This window comes from Amia ocellicauda, chromosome 3, assembly GCF_036373705.1.
Source record: "Amia ocellicauda isolate fAmiCal2 chromosome 3, fAmiCal2.hap1, whole genome shotgun sequence".
In the NCBI taxonomy this organism is placed as follows: Eukaryota; Metazoa; Chordata; class Actinopteri; order Amiiformes; family Amiidae; genus Amia; species Amia ocellicauda.
Window position 1 is genome coordinate 5622679 of NC_089852.1, and position 27992 is coordinate 5650670.

Genomic DNA, 27992 nt, shown 5'->3' on the forward strand with positions numbered 1-27992 from the left:
AAATAACAGCAGTATGAACAATTACCAGTATAATCTATTCTGGTGGGCATCACAGGGCACCGATGCAGACTGGAAACTGCACATGCTTCCGCTCCCGTGACGGAGATCAGGCCTGTCTGTGTGCGCTTGTCTGCGGACACATGCGCGCAATAAAGTTGGCCACATTGAATCCTCTGGCAGCTGGAGGAAACAAGATACACACACAAAAGCAAAACAAAGATGGAGTGGGGAGGAAGCTAATGTATTCGCCACACGGAGATGCCATCGACTGCTTATCCGTTGAGCTTTTAATTCGTTTTTTTATTGGTGGTTTTAAGGATTGAAAAATGGAGTCGGCCGGTTTCCCCGAAGAGGAGAACGAGCTGAAGACGGTCCGGATCGTCGGGTCCGAGCTGGTGGAAAACTACACGGTATGTCATCCACTGCAACTTTTTAAACCCCCCTATATTAGCGATTTTAATAGAGCCAGGTCCTATAGTCACTTAAATAAACTGAATAAACACAGACCGAGCTGAGCGTTTCTCTCTTGATTGTGTTCATATTTGTCTTGAGAAACTGCGTCGGCGGTTGTTGCTCTGTCTGAGTGCTGGATGCTAAAGACGAAGACACACAGCTTGTCATCTCCTGCTACATGTTATTAAAGCCTATATGATTATTACAGTGCACCTATATATGTATATGCGTTAATCCTATGTTTACATATTGATTGATTTAACATATGCAAAAGTTACATTACATGACATCATAAATAAACCTTGCAATTCGATCGGATCGTGAAGTGTCTGTAGTATGAAACAGTGTTGCTAGTTACATATTTCACCAGTTTTCTCAGCAGTGTCTGGGGAGGCTTTATTATACATGAATATGTTGTGTAATAACTTTGCAGTCTGATTGCCAAGCAAAGACTGACTTTTCATTCAATGTATTTCCTGCATGCAATTCTTGAATAGTATGTGTTAATATGCATGTATGTTGCGCATTCGTGTAGAATAGAATAACTGTATTGTCGCTGGCAGGTCGAGCTGTACTCAATCCTTTTTACTGAGGAAAACACGCATTTTCTGCTGTTAACCATTGATTATTACCAATACTGTGTTGCGTGACTGCATCTCCTCATGTTTGTGAACCACTTCACTGAGAGATGATGTTGGCATACCTTATGCTAATATAAGAGCAGCATGGATTTATACAGGAAATTACACTTGTGTAATGCCTTCCCCAAGAGGCTCCTGCTGCAATTTCAATGTTTGTCAGAAATAACATTTGGATTCAGATTGGGATTGTATGTATTAGTATTTAATGTTAGTTAACATCATATCTACATCTGTGAACAGAACAATCAAAACTGATCTCTTCAAGGCTGGAAAGGTTCAGTGGAAAAATCGCCTACATCTAATTTGACATTTCCTACTGTACTGTTAAGACTTTCCATTTACCACGTAGGTGATTAAAGCTGCGTGTGTTTGGTGGACAAGTGTCCTTAAAGGGATGTAACAGCCGAATACCTTAAAATTATATCGAATTGCACCGTTTTAAAATCAAACGTGCTATCATCATCAACAACACCTCTTTACTGATCCACAGTCAATTGTATATTTGTTTTCTGTATAAATATATTATTTACGTTTTATCACCACCACAATTAAGAATATTCCTAACAGAAAACAATGTATGGGTCTATCTCTTTTAAGGCAGGCTGACTAATTATGTGTTTTTTTTTATTACATAAAATGCCATAGCCTTTGTCTAATTGTATAGAACCAAATTGCACACGTTAATGATTTATTTTAAGGTAACTTTGGTATGCGTTATTTATAAAAGAGCAAACTCTAACATGCATGTAAAGGGAAAAAGGCATTAGCTTTTAGGATCACTATAGTGTCCCTTTTGTGCTGAGACTACCAAGTTTCAGTAATTTGCCTGTACTTGCAGTAAGAGATTAATTAAATTACTGGGAGCATCACAAGGTATATAGTAGTACAGAAATTAACAAATAACATTACTGATGGAGTCACAGGATACTGCTTTGAGTGTAATTTGAATGAATTAAAACATAAACCTATACATACAAACACACACAGTGCCTGTAGAAAGTGTCAATGTCATGCATTTAAATTAGGATTTCCCCCCAACTTATTTACACAGCATACTTCATACTGTTAAGGATATTTTTTTTTCTAAAATTATATATTAAAAATACAGAAATATAATTATATAAGTCTCTCTCTCTCTCTCGTGTGTATATATATATATATATATATATATATATATATATATATATATTACATACACACTCACCTAAAGGATTATTAGGAACACCTGTTCAATTTCTCATTAATGCAATTATCTAACCAACCAATCACATGGCAGTTGCTTCAATGCATTTAGGGGTGTGGTCCTGGTCAAGACAATCTCCTGAACTCCAAACTGAATGTCTGAATGGGAAAGAAAGGTGATTTAAGCAATTTTGAGCGTGGCATGGTTGTTGGTGCCAGACGGGCCGGTCTGAGTATTTCACAACCTGCTCAGTTACTGGGATTTTCACGCACAACCATTTCTAGGGTTTACAAAGAATGGTGTGAAAAGGGAAAAACATCCAGTATGCGGCAGTCCTGTGGGCGAAAATGCCTTGTTGATACTAGAGGTCAGAGGAGAATGGGCCGACTGATTCAAGCTGATAGAAGAGCAACTTTGACTGAAATAACCACTCGTTACAACCGAGGTATGCAGCAAAGCATTTGTGAAGCCACAACACGTACAACCTTGAGGCGGATGGGCTACAACAGCAGAAGACCCCACCGGGTACCACTCATCTCCACTACAAATAGGAAAAAGAGGCTACAATTTGCACAAGCTCACCAAAATTGGACAGTTGAAGACTGGAAAAATGTTGCCTGGTCTGATGAGTCTCGATTTGTGTTGAGACATTCAGATGGTAGAGTCAGAATTTGGCGTAAACAGAATGAGAACATGGATCCATCATGCCTTGTTACCACTGTGCAGGCTGGTGGTGTTGGTGTAATGGTGTGGGGGATGTTTTCTTGGCACAATTTAGGCCCCTTAGTGCCAATTGGGCATCGTTTAAATGCCACGGCCTACCTGAGCATTGTTTCTGACCATGTCCATCCCTTTATGACCACCATGTACCCATCCTCTGATGGCTACTTTCAGCAGGATAATGCACCATGTCACAAAGGTCGAATCATTTCAAATTGGTTTCTTGAACATGACAATGAGTTCACTGTACTAAACTGGCCCCCACAGTCACCAGATCTCAACCCAATAGAGCATCTTTGGGATGTGGTGGAACGGGAGCTTCGTGCCCTGGATGTGCATCCCACAAATCTCCATCAACTGCAAGATGCTATCCTATCAATATGGGCCAACATTTCTAAAGAATGCTTTCAGCACCTTGTTGAATCAGTGCCACGTAGAATTAAGGCAGTTCTGAAGGCGAAAGGGGGTCAAACACAGTATTAGTATGGTGTTCCTAATAATCCTTTAGGTGAGTGTATATATACAGTGAGGGAAAGAAATATTTGATCCCCTGCTGATTTTGTACGTTTGCCCACTGACAAAGAAATGATCAGTCTATAATTTTAATGGTAGGTGTATTTTAACAGTCAGAGACAGAATAACAACAAAACAATCCAGAAAAACGCATTTCAAAAAAGTGATAAATTGATTTGCATGTTAATGAGGGAAATAAGTATTTGACCCCTTCGACTTAGTACTTGGTGGCAAAACCCTTGTTGGCAATCACAGAGGTCAGACGTTTCTTGTAGTTGGCCACCAGGTTTGCACACATCTCAGGAGGGATTTTGTCCCACTCCTCTTTGCAGATCCTCTCCAAGTCATTAAGGTTTCGAGGCTGACGTTTGGCAACTCGAACCTTCAGCTCCCTCCACAGATTTTCTATGGGATTAAGGTCGGGAGACTGGCTATAGGCCACTCCAGGACCTTAATGTGCTTCTTCTTGAGCCACTCCTTTGTTGCCTTGGCTGTGTGTTTTGGGTCATTGTTATGCTGGAATACCCATCCACAACCCATTTTCAATGCCCTGGCTGAGGGAAGGAGGTTCTCACCCAAGATTTGATGGTACATGGCCCCGTCCATCGTCCCTTTGATGCGGTGCAGTTGTCCTGTCCCCTTAGCAGAAAAACACCCCCAAATCATAATGTTTCCACCTCCATGTTTGACGGTGGGGATGGTGTTCTTGGGGTCATTCCTCCTCCTCCAAACACGGCGAGTTGAGTTGATGCCAAAGAGCTTGATTTTGGTCTCATCTGACCACAACACTTTCACTCAGTTCTCCTCTGAATCATTCAGATGTTCATTGGCAAACTTCAGACGGGCCTGTACATGTGCTTTCTTGAACAGGGGGGCCTTGCGGGCGCTGCAGGATTTCAGTCCTTCATGGCGTAGTGTGTTACCAATTGTTTTCTTGGTGACTATGGTCCCAGCTGCCTTGATCATTAACAAGATCCTCCCGTGTAGTTCTGGGCTGATTCCTCACCGTTCTCATGATCATTGAAACTCCACGAGGTGAGATCTTGCATGGAGCCCCAGACCGAGGGAGACTGACAGTTATTTTGTGTTTCTTCCATTTGCGAATAATCGCACCAACTGTTGTCACCTTCTCACCGAGCTGCTTGGCGATGGTCTTGTAGCCCATTCCAGCCTTGTGTAGGTCTACAATCTTGTCCCTGACATCCTTGGACAGCTCTTTGGTCTTGGCCATGGTGGAGAGTTTGGAATCTGATTGATTGATTGCTTCTGTGGACAGGTGTCTTTTATACAGGTAACGAGCTGAGATTAGGAGCTCCTAATCTCAGCTCGTTACCTGTATAAAAGACACCTGGGTGCCAGAAATCTTGCTGATCAATAGGGGGTCAAATACTTATTTCCCTCATTAACATGCAAATCAATTTTTAACTTTTTTGAAATGCGTTTTTCTGGATTTGTTTGTTGTTATTCTGTCTCTCACTGTTAAAATACACCTACCAATACAATTATAGACTGATCATTTCTTTGTCAGTGGGCAAACGTACAAAATCATCAGGGGAACAAATACTTTTTTCCCTCACTGTATATATATAATATATATTATTATTATTATTAGTTTTTTTTTTTTTTACTGCATTTTATGTCAGGGCTATAAAGCAACAAAAGATGAAAAGATTGAAACGGGGTGTAGACTTTCTGTAGGCCTATATATTTCAGTGTTGTTTTTATAATACTGTATAATGTCCAGACTCCAACTATGTTTATGGAGGCCCTGAAATGCATCAATGGACTATTTTCAGGTTTACGTCATTGAAGTGATGGTTGGAGACCATCAATGGACCGTCAAGCACCGCTACAGTGATTTCCATGATCTACATGAAAAGGTGACTCTTTCAAAGCATATTGAAGTGTCGTTGTTTTCATTCCTTGCAAACAGAAGCTGTTACAAGTTTGTTGTTCTTATCAAATTTTCAGCTGAAATTATCCAGATATCTGAGTTTCCTGGTTAGCATTATTTATTTTTTCTCATGAGTACATTGCTTCCTGGGAACGCCTAGGTGTAGGTAAGAGGTTCTCAATTTGTTCACTTATGTGACCATCACCCTCCGCCATAACATTGCCAAGCATAAACTTAAAAACGAAAATAATAGTTAAAACCATCAACTTAACCATAATACTGCCACGTTTAGTATTTAGTACTAACTAGAATTAAACCTATAAACAAATAAGTCTATATTTGATAACCTTGTAGCAACACATGACCTGGTGCTAATTAGTTTCGGGGGAGAATGGGGTGAATTGGCTGAAATTGAAAGACTTTTACTTTTTTTGGCTGACTTTTAACATTATTTTTTGCCATTGGGTGACTTGGGTTATTTTTTCAGCTTACCACTGACAAGAAGATCGACAAGAATCTGCTTCCACCCAAGAAGATGATTGGCAAAAATTCAAAAAGTTTGGTAGAAAGGCGACAGAAGGAACTGGAAGTCTATCTTCAGACCCTGCTGGTTAAATTCCCAGTGGCTGCTCCAAAAGTCTTATCCTGTTTTCTGCACTTTCACTTATATGTAAGTTGGTTTCTTTTGTTTTACAATTCACATTTGTTTTTACGGTAAATAAAGGGTTTCTGTACATGCATAGAGGATACCTGTATTATTTTTTAGCTTTTAAGCAAAACAAAAAAAAGAGATGTATGGATTATTCATGATCAGAAAGCAAGACCTTGTTAATCCTTCAATGAGATTCATATTTATTTTGTTTTCCAGAGATCCTGGAATATTGAAAGCATTGCTTATGCGATAAAGCCTGCTTAGGCATTTCAAACAGACCTACCTCTCTGTACTCAAACAATTGTCTCTAAACAAAATAAATGTGACCATAAGACCATTCCTGCTTTCTGTATTCCTAATTAATACTTGGTTTTGTCAATTTGTTATATATACATTTTTTTTTCTCCTTTATAGTGATTTTTTTTTTTCACAATCAAATTAAATTCCATACAGATACAGTAATTATTTAGCCTAACACCTAATTGTATTCAGAATCTTTATACTTTAATACTGTATTGCATTGTTGACAGGAGAGTTAACCTATACATCAATCATATTGCATTACTTTCCACCAGTTAAGCCCTAACAGCAGCCTGAATCCCAACCATTGCCAACTTAAAGCTTGTCAATTTCAAGCTAGGTCCCATGCAAATCTACACCTGATTCAATTAAGTCACCAATTAACAATCCCAAACTTAATGAAAGCCTATGTGTACTGGAACTCTGACCCAAACCAAAATGTAAACCGGATTTGATTGCTAAATTTAATTTAGTTCATCATTTAGTTAAATTACTCAAAATAATGTCCTGTAATCAACCCTTTTGATCTCAAAAGGATGTAATTAGAGCACGCATTATGGGTTTCATTTTGATATGCATTCCTTTTCCCTCATTTTCTGGCTGCGCAGTTTCTGAAGGGAGCTTGGCGGCTATGGCCTCCTCTTACCCCCTCACTGCCCGCATGGCAGAAAATGCGCACTAAGGACATTCGGAGCATGGACCAACTGTTTGTGTCTTAATGGAGTATGCACACAGGGCCAGGAGTTTTCAAAGCAGCGCCTCTCGCATTGGATTGTGGACACTAATACCATGGCCTACGAGTCCACAGGGACCCTGGTGCCTGAGCACCTGGTGGCCCGTTCGACTCAAGGCGTTGCCACATTGTGGGCCCTTTTTCAAGGTGCCCCCATGGCAGACATTTCTGTGGCTGCAGCTTGGACCTGGCCACTTACATTTGCCTGGTTCTACAGACTGGTTGTGATGGGACCGTTCCCTTCCATTCGGAACCCGGTGTTGGCTTCAGTCGACCCCCAGTATCCCACGGGCTCTGCCTCCTGATTTGTCTTCCCAGTCTGCCCCCGTTTAGCGCATCCTGCATTGGAGCCATTGAACCGTGTTTTTCCATTCCACCGGACTATGTCTTCCAGTCGAGCACCCACGGGAGCTGCTCCTGGACTTGCTGACAACCCTGTCGATGTGTTCCAGGGTCTGTCATGCGGCCTCCAGGTAAGTTGCCCTACGAGGCCGCCCTGTATATAGTTCGTTCATATTGTGTTGCGGTGGTGCATGCATCTGGCCTGTAACCCGCTATGTGTATATATTGTGTAAACAGCAGGTCTGTGGCTCCATCCTTGGTTATTAGAATGGAGCATCACTGCCGCTGTTCCCAGCTGATGGCGCTTGAGTTGTTCTCGCTGCCTCGCTGTGTATATAGTTCCTTGGTCAGGTCTGTGGCCCGCTCTGGCTGTGTTATGCCATGGAACAGGGGACCGCTGCGGTTGTCCTCCAGCGGAGGTCACTTGAGCTTATCCAGTGCCCCGCTGTGTACATAGTTCATTTATTTACATGGTAAGGGCTGTAGTTGCCTTGTGTTAGCTGTGCTATTCGGCAGGCGTCAACTGCTCCTGTGTTCTGCGTGTGATACATGAGCTGGCTCCTGCACCCCGTGATGTATATAGTTCGTTTGTCATGACACAGTCGAGCTGGTGTGGCCTTGTTCCTAGCAGTGCTAGTGGAGCAAGCAGCCACTGCTCACATTTTCCACGTGTGGCGCATGAGCTGGCGACCCGTGGTGTATATAGTTTGTTTGAACAACACTGTAAGTTTAACAGCACAGTGGAGCTGTCCACTCTGTACTGGTCAGTTGAGCGAGGATGCTCCTGTGCTGTGCGGAGGCAGCATGAACTTCCTGCTGCCAAGCTGTATATACTGTTGTGTTCAGTTTGGCTACTCTGGTGACTAGCCAACTGTATTTTGTTGAATTTTTCAGTGGGTCTGTTGCACCGCTCCTGTGGATCAGGATATGCGCGGAGGCCACATGAGTTGCTTGTTTGCACTACGGGGCTCCTGGGATTACTGTCTGGAGTTGTTGCCGAGGTCCTCTAGCGGTCCCCTCGGGGCAGGCTCCCTTATCAGTTCGCTGCCTCCTCCCTTGCGACAGTTTTGTTGTACAGTAAACCCTCCCCAGTGCAGTGCTTCCGACTTGAAAGATAATGATAGGTTGTGAATGCAACCCCGGTTATCTGAAAAAGGAAGCGCTGCCCAAGGTTTGCAAGGTTGCATGGGAGTTCTAGCTCCAGGCAAAAGAGGACGAACCTGCACTGGCATCACGTTTTATAGAACAGGAGGAGGGAAGGGACCTGTTTTGAGTGAAGTGCGCAGGGGCCAATGACAGCTTTGATAGTGACATTTCGATCGGGTTCCTACAGAAGTACGCAGAAACCCCTCCCACTTGGGCAAGTGCTTACTTTTTCAGATAACCGGGGTTGTATTTGCAACCTAACGTTTTACTTTCATAAGAGAATATGTAAATTATTGTGAATCCATTTACATGTTGTTTTGCTGATCGTCTCACAGCAGTAAAGCCTGAGGTGCAGCAATAAACATTAATCTTGAGTTTTAAACACGTTAGATTTTTAAAAATCTTTCTTATTGCTTTTCAATAAGGGATACTGCATAAATAACAATGAATTGTGAATAATTTTATTTACTATATTCTGTTGTATTTATTTTTCAGGTTTAAGCTACTCCTTGCTTAATTTTCTGTGCATGTGCAAAGGGTGGATGTTTTACACAATCCTGTCAGCTTGACTGGCATACATGCTGAGTTTAACATGATTCACCTGTGGTAAATCATATTTGCATAAGCTTTTTGAAGAGATACAAATCTGATCAAATTAAAATAATATAACTTTAAATAGACATTATTTATGGTCAATGATGTAGTTTATAAGGAATATTGGTGCCAATAGCCTACATTCCTAGTCTGTGACATTCAATTAAATGTGTACTAGGCTTTTTCTTACCTGAAGGAAGACCTAAGAGTCTCATGCATCATTTATATATTGCTGACAAGATTCAAGTCACTCATTATTTGTTAGAGGCCTAAGGCAAAGTCCAGACAGGTTTCAGAAATGCCAAGTTAGTTGAAAAAGGCTCTGTAGTTAAGCAGTTTTCAGGTGGAAGAATGGTTAGAAAGACACTATTTCAGAGCTTACATACATTTCTTGGCCAATTTGGACAGCAAAGACCTGAAGTTGTTTTTTTTATGTGAAAGTGCTTTAGATTATTTGTGAAAACTGTTTTTATTCTCCATAATACTAAACCTACCATTTCTCTCATACCTTAAAGTGTGGGCATTCATAACAAATATAACATGTATGAAACCCTTTTCGCTTCATATTGTTTGTGATATTTGCATTGGTTTTAAACATTTCTGTGAAAAGAAGTGTAGTGTTGTACTACAAATACATTATTATAGAGCCCTGTTTACTGCACAATTTTTAGATGCAAATTATTCATTAGTAGTGTTTTATATCCGTGTGTTTCCTGTGGGTCTGTTGCCCTATTTACAACAAGCATTGCAGAGCTTCATTTGATTAATTCAATACTGCAAAAGCACTTCCAAACCACGGGCATATGTAACAGGAATGAACAATTCCACATTTGATTAGATTTTCTTATGTATTTGAGGGTTTTAATCTAATACCTTGGCAACTACTGGTGCCAGAGCGTGCACCATGGTAAAATGCTTTCTCTTCTTGAATTAAGTTACAGTTGGTGACTTTATTTTTTTAATTTGGTGGGGAGCATTTATTTTTACTTTTGTGTGTAATGAGTACTGATTATGGCACAATACTTATTTTAATCATTTCTTGGAGTTGTACAACTCTTTGACATACATGTCATGGATGGAACTCTGTAAATTAAGTTTTAATGTACATTTTTCAGAAAACACACCATAAATGTGTCTGCTCTATAATCAGTCATAAAATCTTTTTATTCTACAAGAATTTTGCCATTATACTGATTTGAACAGGTGTCTGTACACAACAATTGTAAATGTAACTAATGTCCTGGCTAAACGTTAGTAAATTTTGACATATTATGCTTCACAGGAAATCAATGGAATTACGGCAACCCTGGCCGAAGAGCTCTTCCACAAAGGTAATGTATTAAATTCACATGAGCTGATTGATATAATACACAGTGGAGACTACTACAAACATCTAAATGTATTCAAATTAGATTGTTCTACTTGAGTATCTCTGCCCCTAGTTGTGTGAAATATCTATCCTGTCACAGTGTGTTATGATCAATCTGAATGCTCTAATAATGTGTTGATGAATGTTGTGATTTAGGGGAGCGTCTGCTCGTAGCCGGGGAGGTTTTCTTACTCCGGCCTTTGCAGTTATATGCCATCACCCAGCAGCTGCGACTGGCCAAACCCACCTGTGCTAATGGGGATGCCAAGGCCGATCTAGGACACATCCTGGATTTTACCTGCAGACTCAAGTATCTAAAGGTACATTTTACACGATTTCCAACATTAGCTGGGGAATCATTAAAAAAACTACAGTAAATTGCAGTAAGTGTGCTCACTACCAGACCATCTGAATGACATTTTGGAGCAGTTCTTCCTGTATGGTAAAAATAAGTTGGCAAAATTGAAATGGAGAGGAGATGTTTTGTTGAGGGTCCAGTTCTCTAAAGCCTTACAGATAAGAGAGAGAACAGCCTCTTTCTTGTTTTTTTGTTGTTGCATCTAACAAACTGTCTCGTAGATCCCGGGCACCAGAGGCACGGTGGGGACCAGCAACATTCAGGAGCACATTCTTCCGTTTGACTTACAGGTGTTTAAATCCCTGCTTCAAATAGAGGTATGAAAAACAACCTTAATCATTTCACTAGAGAATCGTATAAAGGAATTCACATCTCAGTAGAAAGCTAAGCTACTAGAATATAAAACAAATTGTTTGTTTCTGTTCTTTCCAGATCAGTCATTGCGATTCGCAACAGATCAGAGGGCTTCCTTTGTTAAAGCACAGCTTGGCTACAATGAGTGTTCACTACACTGCCTCTTCAATGAAGGTAGGGATTGTGGATTTGAAATATCATTTGAAACAGCAAGGCACAAGTACTGTTTTTGACAGTTTTGACGGGCACAGTTAACTTCTTTCAATATTTATTTGTAGTTTGACATTAGACTTATGGAAAGAACTTTGATTAGTGCCATCAACTTCCTGTTGCTCATAGGTATGTTACTTCATGGTTGTTATGTGGTTAAAGGATGGATTGCAGACCGGGTTGGGATTAATGTTAAATATATGGTATGTTTCCCCGTAGGTAAAATAAATACTTTGTCACTGTTTTTTAAAACATTGCAGAGGAAGGCCTATCAAGAATTGCTGCCCCAGTACCCCTTTCTCTTATAATTGGTGCTTACCCTGCTCTCTAATTGACAGGATATACTTGTCCCAGAAGCGTCTGAGTTTGCACAGTGGGAAGCCGAAGGAACTACTTCAGACAGTCCGGTCTCTGCCATTATTCCAACCTGGAAAACATTAACCACCCTTGATATGAGTCACAACCAGATATCTTGCATTGACGAGTCCGTGGTGAGCAGAGTGTCTGGCTTTTATTAAGTTTGGGAGTGTTCGTTTTCAGACTTTGCCTCCGGTCTTTTAAATATGATGTTTTTATTCATTTGAAAAGTTTTAATGTGACAGATTTTCAATACAAAATATGGAATTGTTAATTGTTTAAGTACTTCTGTCAGGCATAAATGCTAATAATATGGCTTAAGAGCATAAAATTATATTTTCTCAAGGTTTTCTATAGTGAGTAATCTTCATCGCATTGAGAGTGAAAAACAAACCAGCATCACTCAAATCATGTATTCAAGGCTTTGATGGACTACATTTAAAGACTTTTATTAATTAATTAATATTTTTTTCAGAAATTAATACCAAAAGTGGAATTCCTAGATCTAAGTCATAATGAACTAACTCTGGTGGAGAACTTGCAGGTAGGAACATACGTTGACTTCCTTGTTTTATTATAGTTGCTAATATTTTAGTAGAAAGACAGTGCGTCTATAATGTTATTTATTGTCATTACAGCACTTGTATAACCTGATTCACCTGGACCTGTCCTATAATAACCTAGCAGTGTTAGAAGGCGTTCACACCAAGCTGGGGAACATTAAAACCCTGAATCTGGCAGGCAATCAGCTGGAGGGCCTGTCGGGTCTCAGTAAGCTTTACTCGCTTGTCAACTTGGATCTCAGCAACAACAAATTAGCCCAGGTAATGTTCCTCCTTCAGACAGGTCACGCCCAGAGAATGATGGCAGAATAAATGAGATTCGAAAAGTTATTCTTCAACGCTTCCATGATGTACTGTTTTGTCTCCCCGTATCCTTCTTGATAAACTAAAGCAGGAAGCAATGGGTGAAGTGCTTTGCTTTATACATTTTTTATCGTTAGAAAATGGTTCTCCAGTAAAACAGCGAGGGCCAATCCATCAGGCCGTGCATTAACTTTCTTGAAGTATATAAATCTAGTTTTGCTGAACACAGTAGAAACATTTCAAGGCTTCTAGAGCAACTGTTTCTGTCCAATTGTTGTTAACCTGGAAAAGAAAAAGCACACTTTCTGCGAGATGCTATTCACACTACTGTAAATGCTGACGTTTATTCTGACTGTGGTCAAACCTGAAGTATTATTGTTCCAATAAAACAGTTTTAATCCAACCTCTTGGAAAATGTTTTCTCATTTAAAATATAGTTCCCTTAGTGCTATAAGTTGAGACAATCAAATTATTTAAATTTAGTTCTAATTGCCGTATTCTTAACATCTTGATGTTTTAGGTTATTAGTTTATTTACATAGTGTTTTTAAATATTTCAGATGGATGAAATTAAAAATATAGGAAGTTTACCCTGTTTGGAAAAGCTGTCACTGAGCAACAACCCTTTGAGCATAATTCCAGATTACAGAACCAAGGTTCTGGCTCAGTTCTGGGATCGAGCTTCAGAGGTATGTTTTTTTTGTATAGGCAAGGAACGCCTTACATTTATTTATAATGTCTAATATTACAAACAGTACTAGCAATAATAATGGTACATTTTAATGGTGCTCTTGAATTTCCTGTGATTTACTTGGCTGCTGACTTTGACTGCACGCAGGCCGAGGACACATGCTTAATTTCATTTCTCCTGAAGAACAACAGAGCAATTTGAGCTTAATTTAATATTGGGGGCAAATAATTTAATCTTTTTTTATTATCATTTATGAAGTGCATTATGTGAATGAACCATAACTTGTTTTTTGTTCTTGTTTTTTAAACAGGTGTATTTAGATGGCATTGCTACAACAGAGAAAGAACTCGACACGGTAGAGGTGTTAAAAGCCATTCAGAAAGCCAAAGAAGCAAAAGACCGAATGGCTAACAATGATAAAAAGGTAGGATTCTTTTAAGTTGCAGCCGGTGCAATTTTGTCATAATAATGGCCTTCTAGTTTCTGTGCATTTTGAATTCTACTGTTCTTTAAAGAAAACAAACAAAAATTTATCTAATTTAGCTGTTAAGATCTTGAAACATAACGCTCTCTAACATGTTGTATATGAATATAACTGAGACCTTGGGATGGTGCTTGAAAAGTGTGCGCCTGGGTTTCTACTGCTGTTTTCCAGCAATTGGTTTTCGACTCTTATACCCGATAAAACAACTGTTCAGCTACCAACAGAGGAACAAAGCTTCGTGGGCTGTCTCGACAAACTTTTTCATGTAATGGAAATGCATTGCTAAGTAGAAAAGCCATTTGCCATTTCCTTTCTCGACACACTTTATCAGCCACTGCATTTCTGGAATACAGCTCACTTATCCTGCAGGTTCCTGGACTGCCAGAGATTTCATCTGCTGCACTTCAAAGACATCCCCAGCACCGCCGTACTCGGCTGCACAGGCTAAGCTGGGGAGAGTTGCATCTGCTTTCCTGACACACAGAGCACGAGTTCAAGCTCGTATCTGTTCTGTATTCTGCAGCAATGGCAAATTTTATGTGTAGTGAAGCATTTGGATGTCTTTTGATCTCCTCTCCTTCCCCATTTCTGGTTTCCTGTGGCAATTATTTTTCTCTCCTGCATTTTTCATCTTCAGCAGAGGCTCCTGTTTTCATTCTGTTAATGCATTAATGTAACATCATGACTTACCTTAGTAATGAGTGTAGTTGAAAGCTTTACAGCTCTTTCCCAGTCGCCACGAAGACCAAGGTGGAAGTATTAATACACCACACCGCTTTCAGCAGCACATCCAACTGGCCACAGGTGCCTGTCTTTCTGTGGGGGAGACTTTTTTCCGGGGGTTTACCTTGCCCACAGCTAATCTAACAACCTCAATTAAGGAAAGGATTCAAACAAGTAGTGTGAGGTCACATGATTTTGTTCCTGTTTTTTTACAACCGGATGACACAAACAATACTTGGGATATTCTGTCAGGGAATGTTATACCTATAAAACTGAGCTTGTTTTTGCTTACAGACCTGAAACACTCTCACATGTTGAATTAGAAAACACCTGCACAGCTACCTTAATGTAAAGAGACAGCCTGATTACAATTAACTGTTCATGCACAGAATTGTGCTATGAAGTGTGTGTATATTTTCAGCTAGGTGTGCGATTCAGTTAGTGCAATTTGCAGGTCTGCTGTTCTCTCTCTCTCTCTCTCTCTCTCGTGATATATGTATTTGTGTGTGTATATTGTGGCAACTCCTCTCTGCCTCTCCACACCCAGCTCATGAAGCATGTCATTTCCTGTTTTCGCAAGTGTGGGAGCAGCAGGTTGAGTATCTTGCCCTGCACGGCATCACGTATACACTCACCTAAAGGATTATTAGGAACACCTGTTCAATTTCTCATTAATGCAATTATCTAACCAACCAATCACATGGCAGTTGCTTCAATGCATTTAGGGGTGTGGTCCTGGTCAAGACCATCTCCTGAACTCCAAACTGAATGTCTGAATGGGAAAGAAAGGTGATTTAGCAATTTTGAGCGTGGCATGGTTGTTGGTGCCAGACGGGCCGGTCTGAGTATTTCACAATCTGCTCAGTTACTGGGATTTTCACGCACAACCATTTCTAGGGTTTACAAAGAATGGTGTGAAAAGGGAAAAACATCCAGTATGCGGCAGTCCTGTGGGCGAAAATGCCTTGTTGATACTAGAGGTCAGAGGAGAATGGGCCGACTGATTCAAGCTGATAGAAGAGCAACTTTGACTGAAATAACCACTCGTTACAACCGAGGTATGCAGCAAAGCATTTGTGAAGCCACAACACGTACAACCTTGAGGCGGATGGGCTACAACAGCAGAAGACCCCACCGGGTACCACTCATCTCCACTACAAATAGGAAAAAGAGGCTACAATTTGCACAAGCTCACCAAAATTGGACAGTTGAAGACTGGAAAAATGTTGCCTGGTCTGATGAGTCTCGATTTGTGTTGAGACATTCAGATGGTAGAGTCAGAATTTGGCGTAAACAGAATGAGAACATGGATCCATCATGCCTTGTTACCACTGTGCAGGCTGGTGGTGTTGGTGTAATGGTGTGGGGGATGTTATCTTGGCACACTTTAGGCCCCTTAGTGCCAATTGGGCATCGTTTAAATGCCACGGCCTACCTGAGCATTGTTTCTGACCATGTCCATCCCTTTATGACCACCATGTACCCATCCTCTGATGGCTACTTCCAGCAGGATAATGCACCATGTCACAAAGGTCGAATCATTTCAAATTGGTTTCTTGAACATGACAATGAGTTCACTGTACTAAACTGGCCCCCACAGTCACCAGATCTCAACCCAATAGAGCATCTTTGGGATGTGGTGGAACGGGAGCTTCGTGCCCTGGATGTGCATCCCACAAATCTCCATCAACTGCAAGATGCTATCCTATCAATATGGGCCAACATTTCTAAAGAATGCTTTCAGCACCTTGTTGAATCAATGCCACGTAGAATTAAGGCAGTTCTGAAGGCGAAAGGGGGTCAAACACAGTATTAGTATGGTGTTCCTAATAATCCTTTAGGTGAGTGTGTGTGTGTATATATATATATATAATGTGTATATATACAGCTCTGGAAAAAATTGAGACCACTCCAAGTTCAGAAATCAATGTCAAGTGGTCTCTTAATTTTTTTCAGAGCTGTATATATATATATATATATATATATATATATATATATATATATATATATATATACACACACACACACATCTTTATACGAGTGTGTGTGTTGCTTGTTGCTTCTGTATTGTGTTGTGCAAATGGACAATCAGCCGTGCCTGTCCATTTAAGTCCATGCTATCTTTGTCAGATCAGTGAGGATGCCAGGCCCTCCACTGCTGGATCCAAATCCAACTGCTCTTCTTTTGCTGCTCGGCCTTCCTCTCCCTCCCTGTCTGCCTCTGCCAGCTCCAGTCAAGGTAATCATGTATGTATCAGGCTGCTGGGCTGGGCTCTTTCTGGGACTGCTCCTCCTGCGCTGCGCTGCTGTTTTCTAGGACAATAGGTCTATTGTCTGATTTCCATCTTCCCTTGACATCACACTGATTTACTTATTTATCTGTCTCCAGTGACAGCTCCTTATGTATGCTACTCTATGTAAGTGAAAAGGTGCTTTGTATTGTAGCAGTGTGATCCCAGAAATGTGAACAGTATTGACAGCAAGAGATTCCTCATCTGAATGTGAAATTAATATAATTACTCAAATAATACAAGGACAGGGATGCATTTAAAGAAGATATTGTTCTTGGTTTTAGAACATTTGAGTTTAACTGGAGAATAGTCAACTTTACAAAAAGCACGCTATTCTGCGAGATCTGTGGAGTTGATAAAAAGTTGTTAACTAGGCAAAAGATCTTCCTCGCAGGCTACATGCTAATGATTGCAGGCTGCCATGCTTATGAAATGTAACATTTGATGTTTCCTAATGCTTGTTATCTCTCTTAAAACTTATTACTTGTAAAAAATGATGTGATGTGACCTGTAAATTAAGTTCATTCATCATTGGTACTCAAATCGGAGGATTAACAGATGTTATACACTTGATTTGAATCTCTCAATATGTTATTTCAGCGGTGGTTTTGAACATAATGTCAATTTCTGTTTTTATTTCAGAAATAATATGTACAAATACAGCCTTAGTTAGCAATGAAATATCGACTCGTGTGGATTCTACAATTACCCAGAGATGCTCCAATATTCAAGATCCTTTCTGTGAGGAAACCCTACAGGTATTATTGTGATCACCATAGTTTGAACATCGTAGAGCTATGGACTCATCTCGTCTGCCATTTTAAAGATGTACATTTTAATTTTAAATTAATTTTAAAATATGATCTGATGCTTTTTTCTTTTCACAGATTAAGAAACCTAGTATTGCTTCCAGTTTGTTACATGAAAATAGCAGCGAGCAGCAGTTCAGGTACAGAAATTAATCCTTTAATTGAATTGAATTGAACTGAACTGAACTGAATTGAGCTCTAGAGGGCACTGCTTTACTTAATTTATGTAGACAACCTGTCCGTCCTGGTGAAATTGTATTTTGTTTTCCCTCTATAAAGTGCACAGTGGGAGGCACAATTTTACCCCCTCCTAGCAGAGTTGACTAAAAATCAGGATACATTTTGAAATACAATTGACACCACTAAATAAATATTATAGGCCTTTAGATTTATTTGACCTGATTTTCGTTTTGTTTTCGTGTTGCAGTTGTTGCTACTGTGCAGAAGACCGCAGCCTGTGGACTGACCGTGAGATCACCCCAGTTCTACCTTTTTCCTGTATGTCCTATACGACCTCAAACCTGGACTTCACGGCACAATTATCTGGGCTCATCGGCAAAGCTTTATGGGAGAAGAATCGGAAAGAATCCAAGATTGATGTGGACGTGGGTGCGGTTAAAGAGTCGGGCAGCCAAAGTTCTGGCGATGGATATTTTGAAATGGGCCTTGGCGATGGGGAAAGTGGATCAGGTTGCACCGCCGCTTCTGATGTGATGGTAGAAGCTTCTGAAGATGTAGACGACGAAATAATTCGTATAAACCGAGTGTTCTGGTTGTATTGCATTCAGATCAATAAAGGAATTAGACAGTCGCCATCTTGTCTTGTGCTGACAGACAGTTTGTTGGCCATGTTTCAGATTCACGAAGAGCTCACCGCAAGCATGCAGAATTTCACTGACGGCTTGGAGACGGACTTGATCATGCCATACACAGAAATAGAAGCCATTGTGTTTGACATCCCAGAAACATGTCTTTCCTTGAAGCTGAAAACGACTGATATACGTTGGTATTTTCTCTCCGATTCCCATAGTTTAAAAGAGATCAGTTCCATCGTAAGCCGGTTCACTTCTGTCTTGAACTCCAATTCCGTGTTGACTAACGGGAATGCATCCCAGCAGGATTTTGTCGGTTATCTTTTGGCATCTCAAGAGCTTGAAGAGGGCGACACTGTCGTCAAAGGTGCCTTTCCGGCTCACCTCCTGGACCGTACGGTGGTCGAGTTCTTCAACCAACACACGCAAAGCATTGATGCGGACTCTGTCAAAAACATTAACGACTGCCCATATTCTGATATGTTCTCACACATGTGGCAGCCAGAGACTGAGAAACTGCTCTTCTGTGTACCCTGCGTTCTCTTCCTCACCCTCCGTTACCTTTACGTAATTAAAGTTGACTTTGCTGCCTTGGCGAGGAACTCTGAACATCACAAGGAGGCCAGCTCCTTCGTGAAACTCACACGTATCCCCCTGGCTTCGGTCCTCCTTCATCCCAAGCAAGGATGTGTCAGCAGCAGCACGCTTCCAGCACATCGATTCAGCGACGGACATGTCCTTGAACTCATGACCGGATACAAGTTTGTCACTGCGGTCTTTGCGCTGCCCCATGATAAGTTCTTGTTTCTTCGAGTGTTTAGTCATCTTAGGTCGAGTCTGCAGGATGTGAAGACTGTCGCTTTCTTCAGGGTGAAGGACTGTCTCGGCAAAACAAGCGGCCATCAACTCACGATGTCTCACAAGACCATGAAGACCAGGTACTGCGGATTTGTCAGTGGTTCTCTGGCACTGAACTGAAAAGCACTGAAGCAGTTTTAAGCACATCCCAGGGGCCTTATTATTTTAATGTTTCTCATTCCTTAAGTCCCGTGTTCAAGATAATTATACAGTTGAGTGATACAGGAAAAGCCCTTTAACTTAACCTATCTTAAAATGCCAATGCCATTGATTTGGCACCCTCCGTCTCTTTTAAAACATACCCTATAACTTTGACTTATTCTGTATTTTCATCATGTCTTATTGTAAAAGCTTGAGTGGAGTAAATTATTTCATAATGTTCTTTTATCGATTTAACATTAAGCCACCAGTGGCTATTTGTGCTTCTAGTCAGTGTAAATTTCTCTTAGTACGAATGTTTTGTTTTCTGTATTATTTATCAAGAATAAGTGGCCTGAACTAATCAACGATAAATGCCTTTAACTGTACATTTTTTCTCTTATTTTTCCAGCAGTCCTCAGGGTTGCTCGAGACCCCGTTTAGCCCTCTCACTGCTGTATCCCTCTGATCCTTTGACACAGAGACTGAGTGACGAAAATCACTGTCCGCTTCACCTGTCTGTTTGCCCATCTCTTCAATTCCTTGCTGGATTGAAAGGGGTTGACTTGGTGGAATTTTTCTATAACAGTATTGCTGAGGTAATTTATTGGAGACATATTTCTTGAAAGAGCTGTTAAACTAAGTGATATACAAGTTTTGTTTCAAACTTTGTGTTGGGATGCTTATCTTTGAAATCAGTTTCTTCAAGAGACTTCCCCAATTGAAAAGGCTTTGTGAAAAAGAGCTCAAACGGTAGATACAAGGATACAATTAATCTGAAACTGGGAATAATCACACTTCTCAATTGAAATTAGAAAGTCTGCTAAATAATTGACAGCAGTTTCATTTATTTTGATTTATTACTAGAGATGTATTTTTTTTCTTATAGCCAGAGGTAAAAATAATTGAATTTCCTTTTATTTACAGGTGGAGAATGAAGAGCTGAAACACATCTTGTGGTCATCGGTGGTGTTTTACAGATCTCCGGATGTGGAAATGACCGCCTGCATCATGCTTTCTACTAAAGCTCTGTACTTTGTACTCGATGATTCGGCATCACAGCTCGGTGATGAAACGTGTAAGAATTTCAGCATTAACGGGAATTCACTTCAGTGCTCGGGAAATGTAGATTTCACAGCTTTTATGGTGTGAAATGTAACAGATTTGTGCTTGCCAGCTTGTTGGTTCTCACTTCACTGTAGCCATAATTAGTTTGCTATTCTCTGAAATGAAACATTGCAGTACAGTGACATCATTGCAATAAGAAGCACATGCAATAGTACAATTGCATCCTTTTTTTATATTAAAGTGTTAATATGAACAAATTATTGGCAGTGCATGGGTTTTATCACTAAGGGGTTGAGGCTATGGGCATTGGTATTTATGGATTTTACTTCACAAAAAACACTACAAAAAGAAAGTTTGTAGCTCATTGCAGTCTTTCCCCTGTAGTGGTTTGGAATTGGAAGCCTTCCGATCATGAAGAGATCGATTTCCTGATTTCATACTTGTTCACGATGAAGCTGAATGACCTGCAGTCTGTTAATGTTGGCCTTTTTGATCAGTACTTCAGAGTCGTGGGTGAGTACGAAAATAAATGTGTTTACATGCATGCAAAAAGGTAATCTCAGAGAAAGTTTATAATGGATGAATGAATAAATGTTTAAAGATATGTTCTACTTCCAGGATCATCTGCAGATCAAATCATTTCGTGTCTTACAAGAGACAGTTATGGTACTCATCGCTTCATACAACAGCTAATGACCGTCCTGTCTTTACTGGAAAAACTTCCATCTCCAGAACCACTGGAAAAGGATTTTTACACTGAATTTGGAAACAAAAGCACAGGTATGGGCATCAATGAATGACTTACTTACTTAATTGATTGATTAATTAGATAACTAATTGGCTAACTACAGAACTCTTTTGTTCTTCTTTTACAACAGGTAAAATGGAAAACTATGAGCTGGTTCACTCCAGCAGGGTGAAGTTCATATACCCCAGTGAGGAGGAGATTGGTGACCTCACGTATGTGGTGGCTGAGAAAATGGGAGAACCTGGAAACCAGCACTCCTTCAACATCCTTCTCTACGTCCTCGCTTTCCAAGTGCAGCACTGCGCCAGCACAGAGCCACAGAGCAAGCATCTCCTTCAGCCCAAAACCCTCATTCTCACGAGCTCAGACATATTCCTGTTTGACGAGGATTACATCAGCTACCCATTACCCGACTTTGCTAAGGAACCCCCCCAGAGGGACAAATACCGCCTTGCGGATGCCAGGCGGATCCGAGATCTCGACCGGGTGCTTATGGGTTATCAGACCTATCCCCAGGCCCTCACTTTTGTGTTCGATGACTTACAGAGCCCCGACGTCCTGTGCAACCTGACTATGGATCATTTTGCCAGTGAGCTCAGCTCTCTGGAGAACAAGAGAACGAATTGTGGGAACGACAGGGAAGTCCAATGGTGCATCTTTGTTCCTGGAGCAGACAGCCGGGAAAAACTGATCTCGCTGTTGGCTCGCCAGTGGGAGGTGCTGTGCAGCAGGGAGCTACCTGTGGAGCTGACTGGGTGACCTGGAAAGCACATCTTCAATTTAACAAGGGACAACATGATCCCAAAGATTTTGCTAACGGACTGAAAATCATGGTATTCCTGTACATAGTCTTCCTCACAGTGCATCCTGGGAATTTGTACGTAGACCAAAAGAGTCCACAGAGTTGAATATTTATTGTTGTCTGGGGCGAGTGCATTTTTTTTGTCTATGCTGCTTCTGTATTTGTATTGACTGTCTTGCTGCTGTGTACAATCTGAACTATGTAAATAATCAAAGAAAGCATGTTCTGCCCACACCTGTAGCCTGTTGTATTTGTATGAGAAAAGAAAGTATTATTTTATTTGGAATTGAGGAATTTTATTTGCTTTTTGTGAAAAATTGCTTTTGTGTCTCTGTATTGCATATTTAATCATGATTTTAAATATATATATTTCTGTTATAAATGTGTTTACTTCAAGCTAGATACTAAAGACCAACTGAAACGCTTATATACACATCTAATTTCTTGACTTAATATTGACATATTGACGTGTGGTATTGCTATGAAATTGTTATTGAATAGGGATTATCACACAATTTAGTGTTTGCTGTTTCCCCTGTACAATTGGCCTACATTTCAGGAGGCTTTGACAGGCAGTCCAGTAATGGACAATTATGGATGTCATTCAGCCGAACTTGATAAATCTAAGAGTGTGACATTTTATATGAATGTACTCTCTGCCCTAATCTATGAATATAATTATTATCTGTATCACACCCTTGCAGGTTTTATGTGATTTAATCTCCAATGAAGCCATGCACTGTAACCACAGAGTAAGTAGCTGCTGATAGTTTTTCGGAGAGAGATGCGGTATTGCACACACAGACAATAATTCTACAGTAATATGGACAAATCTATTAAAGGGAGAGTCCATGCTGTTAAAGGGAATATATATGTGAATAATTCTGTTTCCTGTCACCATCAATAGATGTTTCCCCTTGGGACCTTTTCATTTGTGTGCTTCTGTGGGAGGTGACGGTCAGTGGCAATGCTTAGCGTGAACACTAGACATCTTTGCAGAGGTCTCTGAACAGCAGCATGACATTCTCCCATTCAAAATTATGCTGAAGCCAGTGGGCATCCTGATAGGTAGGTAATGCTTTTTTTTATAAGCTCATGGTGTTTATATCAGTGTTTTAAATTTGGTATTGATACAGTCCTCCTTAAGAGAAATTTGAGCATTGATAAGCTGACTTAGGTAGGGCAGAGGTGTCAGACTCCAGTCCTGGTGGGCCGCAGGTCTGTTGGTTTTCGTTCCAGCCCAGCTCTCGGCTCCTTCATTTGTCTAATTTAACCATTAACTGCATGAATTTAACACTTCAATTTCCAGACTCTGAAATGTTCTGTGTGTTCAGTGTTTTGAGTCATCGAAACGTTGTAAGGTGTCAGTTATAAAAATAAAATAAGAAGGTTTTGGATAAGCCTATCTGACTAAATAGTGACAGTAATTAAGTAATTGGTATCTCCTGGAACAAAAACCAGTAGACACTTGTGGACCCCCTAGGACCGGAGTCTGACACCCTGATCTAGGGCATCCTAAGATTTGAGCATTTCTCAATCATACCGTCTTAATCACCTAGTCATACCTTAACAAACATTAACAAAATTTAAGTTTTCTGGACCTTTTGAATTCCCTAGTCTAGGCTAATTTCCCATACCAGTGCCTTTCTCTGTTAATACAAACTGAATTATCGGCAGTTAACTATTCAAATGGTAATAAACAAATGAAATAGTCTATTGTAATTATCATATTATATATTTATATAATTATACAGTATAATGTAAGGGGATTCTGTTCAGAAGTCACGATCATCCCGGCAGAAGTGGCCATTGTGTTTGAATGAGTGAAAACAGGAAATTGTTTGCCTTTCCTCAGAGGTGGAGGGAGCACTTCAAAAACTGTTGGCTGTGACCTTCTGCCTGAATTCCTGTTTTTCTTTTCCTTGCTGAACCGTTGTGACTTTGGGTACCTCTGGGAAATACAACTAACACTTGAAAACAAAATATTTTCTTGAGACTTGGTTTTCTGCTTTTGAAACTTGTAGTTTCTATTTATATAGCTTAAAAAGAAATTAAAATATTCTGCCACAGCTATTGCCCCTTGTGCACATGAGGACAAAATAATATTTCTAATCTAACAACCTGAAGATGGAATGACTATTGAAATGACATTTTTTCAACATGCAGGGATCTGTTCATTTGCTACCTGTTGGATATCTTTTTTTAATAACATAAGTAAATGTACCCATAACTTTACAGATATGTTTAATAACCATTTAATAACTAAAAACCCTTTTATAAACAACAGGCACCAGCATTGTATATTCCTCACCATTATAGTATAATTAAAATAATTAAATATAACTGGAATGAGAAACAAATACCAAAATGCTGATTAGAAGAAAAAGAAAAAAAAAGTGGCAGCAATTTTACAGGAAATACTTTCTGTGCCAAGAACACAAACACATCTTTATCTCATGATAATATTTTCTGGGAAATTGGATGTGAAATAGTTTTCCTTTGACTTATCATGGTCATCTCTGCTTGTTGTTTCAGGAGTCCTGGTTTGACCAAAGCTTAATGAGAAAACTGCTGAGATTTGCGGTTTAGATTAATGTCAAGGCTGATGCCGAATTCTTTCAAAGACAGGTATCCCAGCAGCTCGACTTTCTGTGTGAGGAACCGGCAGATGCATCATTACAGTGAAACTACTTTACTAGGGATCAGGAATCCATTGTGTGTGTTTAGAGTTGTTAACTAATAACATTTATATTTTTCCCCTTGTCTTTTTCTGTGTGTGTTTTTGTATTTGTGGGAAATTAATTTGAGAGTAGTTTGCTGTATATGCATTATAGAAACTTGATTAAATGAAATGGCTGAAATACGTAGGAGGAACTAAGACTTCATGAGGTCTTGGCGGTGCTTTTTGAGGGTTTCACTTCTTTAAAGCAATCTAGACTAATCTCAGCTCCTGCACTTTTGTTGGAAGGTGGGGTATCTGTTTAATTTTTGTCTTTGCAGGTACGCAGAGTGCATCTTGGCTTTGCTAGCACAGCCACAAGGTATCCTGAAAAAGCACTGTTGCAGGGAAGCAGTCTTAACTGTGACTCATGAGTTTGTATCTTGACAAATTAGGAAAAACAAGATCTCCCTAGTCCTGCTCACTGTGATAGGGTCCGACTTGAACATTTTATCTGCAATATTATGTTCCGTTTTAGTTTTATTTTTTTTCCAAACCTAATAGTAATATTGGGACTCGCAATTATTGTTGAGATCAGTTAGTTAAGACTCAGTCCTGCAGGTATTCCTTCAGGTGATTGTGATTGGGTTTGAACCCTACAATGCAGATACAATTATGAGGGGACTTAACAGGAGAATTCAAGATCCTGAAAGAATTTGAAAAAGTCAACCCAACTGATTTCCCCATAATCGGCAGAGCACACAGACACAAGTATAAATTAAAAGGATGTGCTTTTGGAGTCAACAAGTTACGCAGTCGGGTCAATCTTCCAATAGGGTGCCTTTTGTGTCCCTGTGCCATATTTTGTATAAAATAACTTTAAAAAATAAATTTTCAAAGTTTAAGTAATTCCTATTCACAATAATTTGTAAAAACAAACTAAAAAGCATTTAAAGTAAAAAATCTCACTAAATCATAATGTATTTTTATAATCTCACCATTATTACAAACTACAACTTAGTGCATTGTTACCAGAGAGAAACCCTTTTGTAGAATAATGAATTTGTCCACAAGTGACATGGTCTTCAGCATGTGACATAATATTAAAGGAGGAAGACATCGTAAGCTACTTCAGGTAGGTGTCTAAGCAATCTTTCATATATTTATTTTAAAGCAAATTTGTCTGGTTCATTATGGAATGCCGTTTGAGTCAATATTAAATAAATAAATAAATAAACGAGGCTATAAATATATAAAAATAAATATATAAATGAGTCAATATATAAATAAATAGTATTTTTTTTATTATGTTTTTCATAATGGCACATTTAATTTGGGATATTCAAATGAATGGGCGTGGTTTCTCACAGATTCAGACCAAAGCAGCAGCACATCGAGTCTGTATCGCTGCTGCTCTTAGCGCATCAAACTGGTGGCGTCGACAACACAGATGACATTCATTACGACATGATCTGTACCTAGAAATGAAAGAGCATCCTGCTGCAGTGCCGTCATATTTACGGGAGAGTCTAAAAGGCCTAACGCTGAAAAAAGGATAATGTGCTTTAAACGTGACCATTACTTTTCTAACTGTATGGTTACATTTGGACACTTCCTAATGCCATCAATAAAGTATGGACACATTTAAGTAACATTAACAATACGAGTATGACGTTAAGCGCTGCATATATGTGAATATGGCTTAATGTGGAAACGGCTTCAGGTGGTTAACTGAACTTCAAGCGTAACCACGTGTTAATCCCCATTGTAAGCAAGGTGAATTGTGCCTAATGTTAAATGCGCTGAATGTGGGAATAGTTTAACGTGCTTTACTCTACTAACCATTGGATCCTAACTTTTCTTATGACAAGACCCACACCTGCCAGTCCTGTACGAAAGCGCAGGCGTTTAACTGAACACAATCAATATCAAACGCACGTTAAACACGCAGTGCGACGTGCGCAGGACCTCGCAAAATCTGTTTTAATGTTCAAACATATCAGCAGTTCATACCCAAGCTTTATATTTGATATAACTTCGCAATACCATTCACATCACCTGTGGTGTTTTTTTTTCTGGCATCTGCAATATCAAAATCTGGTCAAACATTGATGAAAGGGCTACGAGTACAATTGCTTAACGTGTGTCGGTTCATAAGCCACATGAAAGTGGCTTTGGAATTTTCTCTCACAGTTACCTACTTATGTATGTGTGTTTTTGTTTTTTTTGTATTTCAAATCATTTGAAAATTTAAATGTATTTAATTGATAAAAGTACCAAAATAAACTATAACATGTGAACTGACTGGCTGCTCTCACAGCGCGGCTCCCGCCCGACTGAGGTGGCGGGGCTACATACTGCTGAGAGCGTTACTACAGGGTGCTGTCCTCCAAATGTCTACATAGGTCCGTTTTTATGGAAAGAGATACCAATTTTTACAAACCATATCTGTTGTGTCAATGCATTTTAAAAACAAATAACTGTCTAAGCCATCGGTACATATTTCCAATGTGTTAGCCATGCGTATACTGCTACATTTAGTTTGTCTTTCTCCACATTAAACAAATGTGAATAACAGTTTCATACAAAACATATAGTCTGCAGGGAAATGGGCAGACAGATTTTTTACTAAAAAAGCCTTTAATTAAGTTAATGATATTCAAAAACTCGTATCTGGTGTTTAAATTTGGATGTGTGCAGGCCGACTTTATTTTGTCAGTATTCAAATGTATATTCTTAAAAGTAATCTTTGAAAATGTATAACGTGCCTGCAATAATCTAATGTAACTGTTGTTTTGCTGCTGTACAATTAAGACGATCCATATAATGTTATATGTAGACAGGCCTTCTGTGCTTGTTACTAAATTTTGAGTTTTACAAATAGCCAGTCATTACAATTTAATGATTTATGTCATTCATTAATACTGACCAATAATTACCTTGGGAGACTGATTGCCCTACATGTTAGATAATGGAATTCAAATTGTATTGTCTGTTTTCCATCACACATTTTAACATATGTTTTAGGTGACGACCATACATGTGTGCGCAGAGCATCAGGGGTTCGAGAGTTTGGATTACAAGCAAGGTGTGGGTGTTGTTTTGTTATACCACAGTGGAGACTGTTTCCATCCTGTGTGTAGTTTGTTTTGTTCACTTTTGGCCTTCATGCCAGTTTACTTTGTGTTCCTTCAATAAAAGGGTTGTTTTTGTCTTTGAGCCTCA

At 39.7% G+C, this 27992-nt stretch overlaps 1 protein-coding gene across 1 annotated transcript; it reads left to right on the forward strand.

The window, feature by feature from the left end:
* Positions 1 to 152: 152 nt before the first annotated feature.
* Positions 153 to 27986, forward strand: nisch (nischarin). The gene is made up of 21 exons (XM_066697879.1): positions 153 to 410; positions 5307 to 5390; positions 5892 to 6074; positions 10454 to 10502; positions 10697 to 10860; positions 11120 to 11215; positions 11331 to 11426; positions 11801 to 11953; positions 12295 to 12363; positions 12458 to 12643; positions 13245 to 13373; positions 13686 to 13799; positions 16713 to 16821; positions 17516 to 17631; positions 17761 to 17822; positions 18110 to 19432; positions 19903 to 20089; positions 20418 to 20568; positions 20943 to 21071; positions 21177 to 21338; positions 21437 to 27986. The coding sequence occupies exons 1-21, from the start codon at positions 327 to 329 to the stop codon at positions 22063 to 22065; spliced, it is 4275 nt and encodes a 1424-aa protein (XP_066553976.1). The 5' UTR covers positions 153 to 326; the 3' UTR covers positions 22066 to 27986.
* Positions 27987 to 27992: the final 6 nt, after the last annotated feature.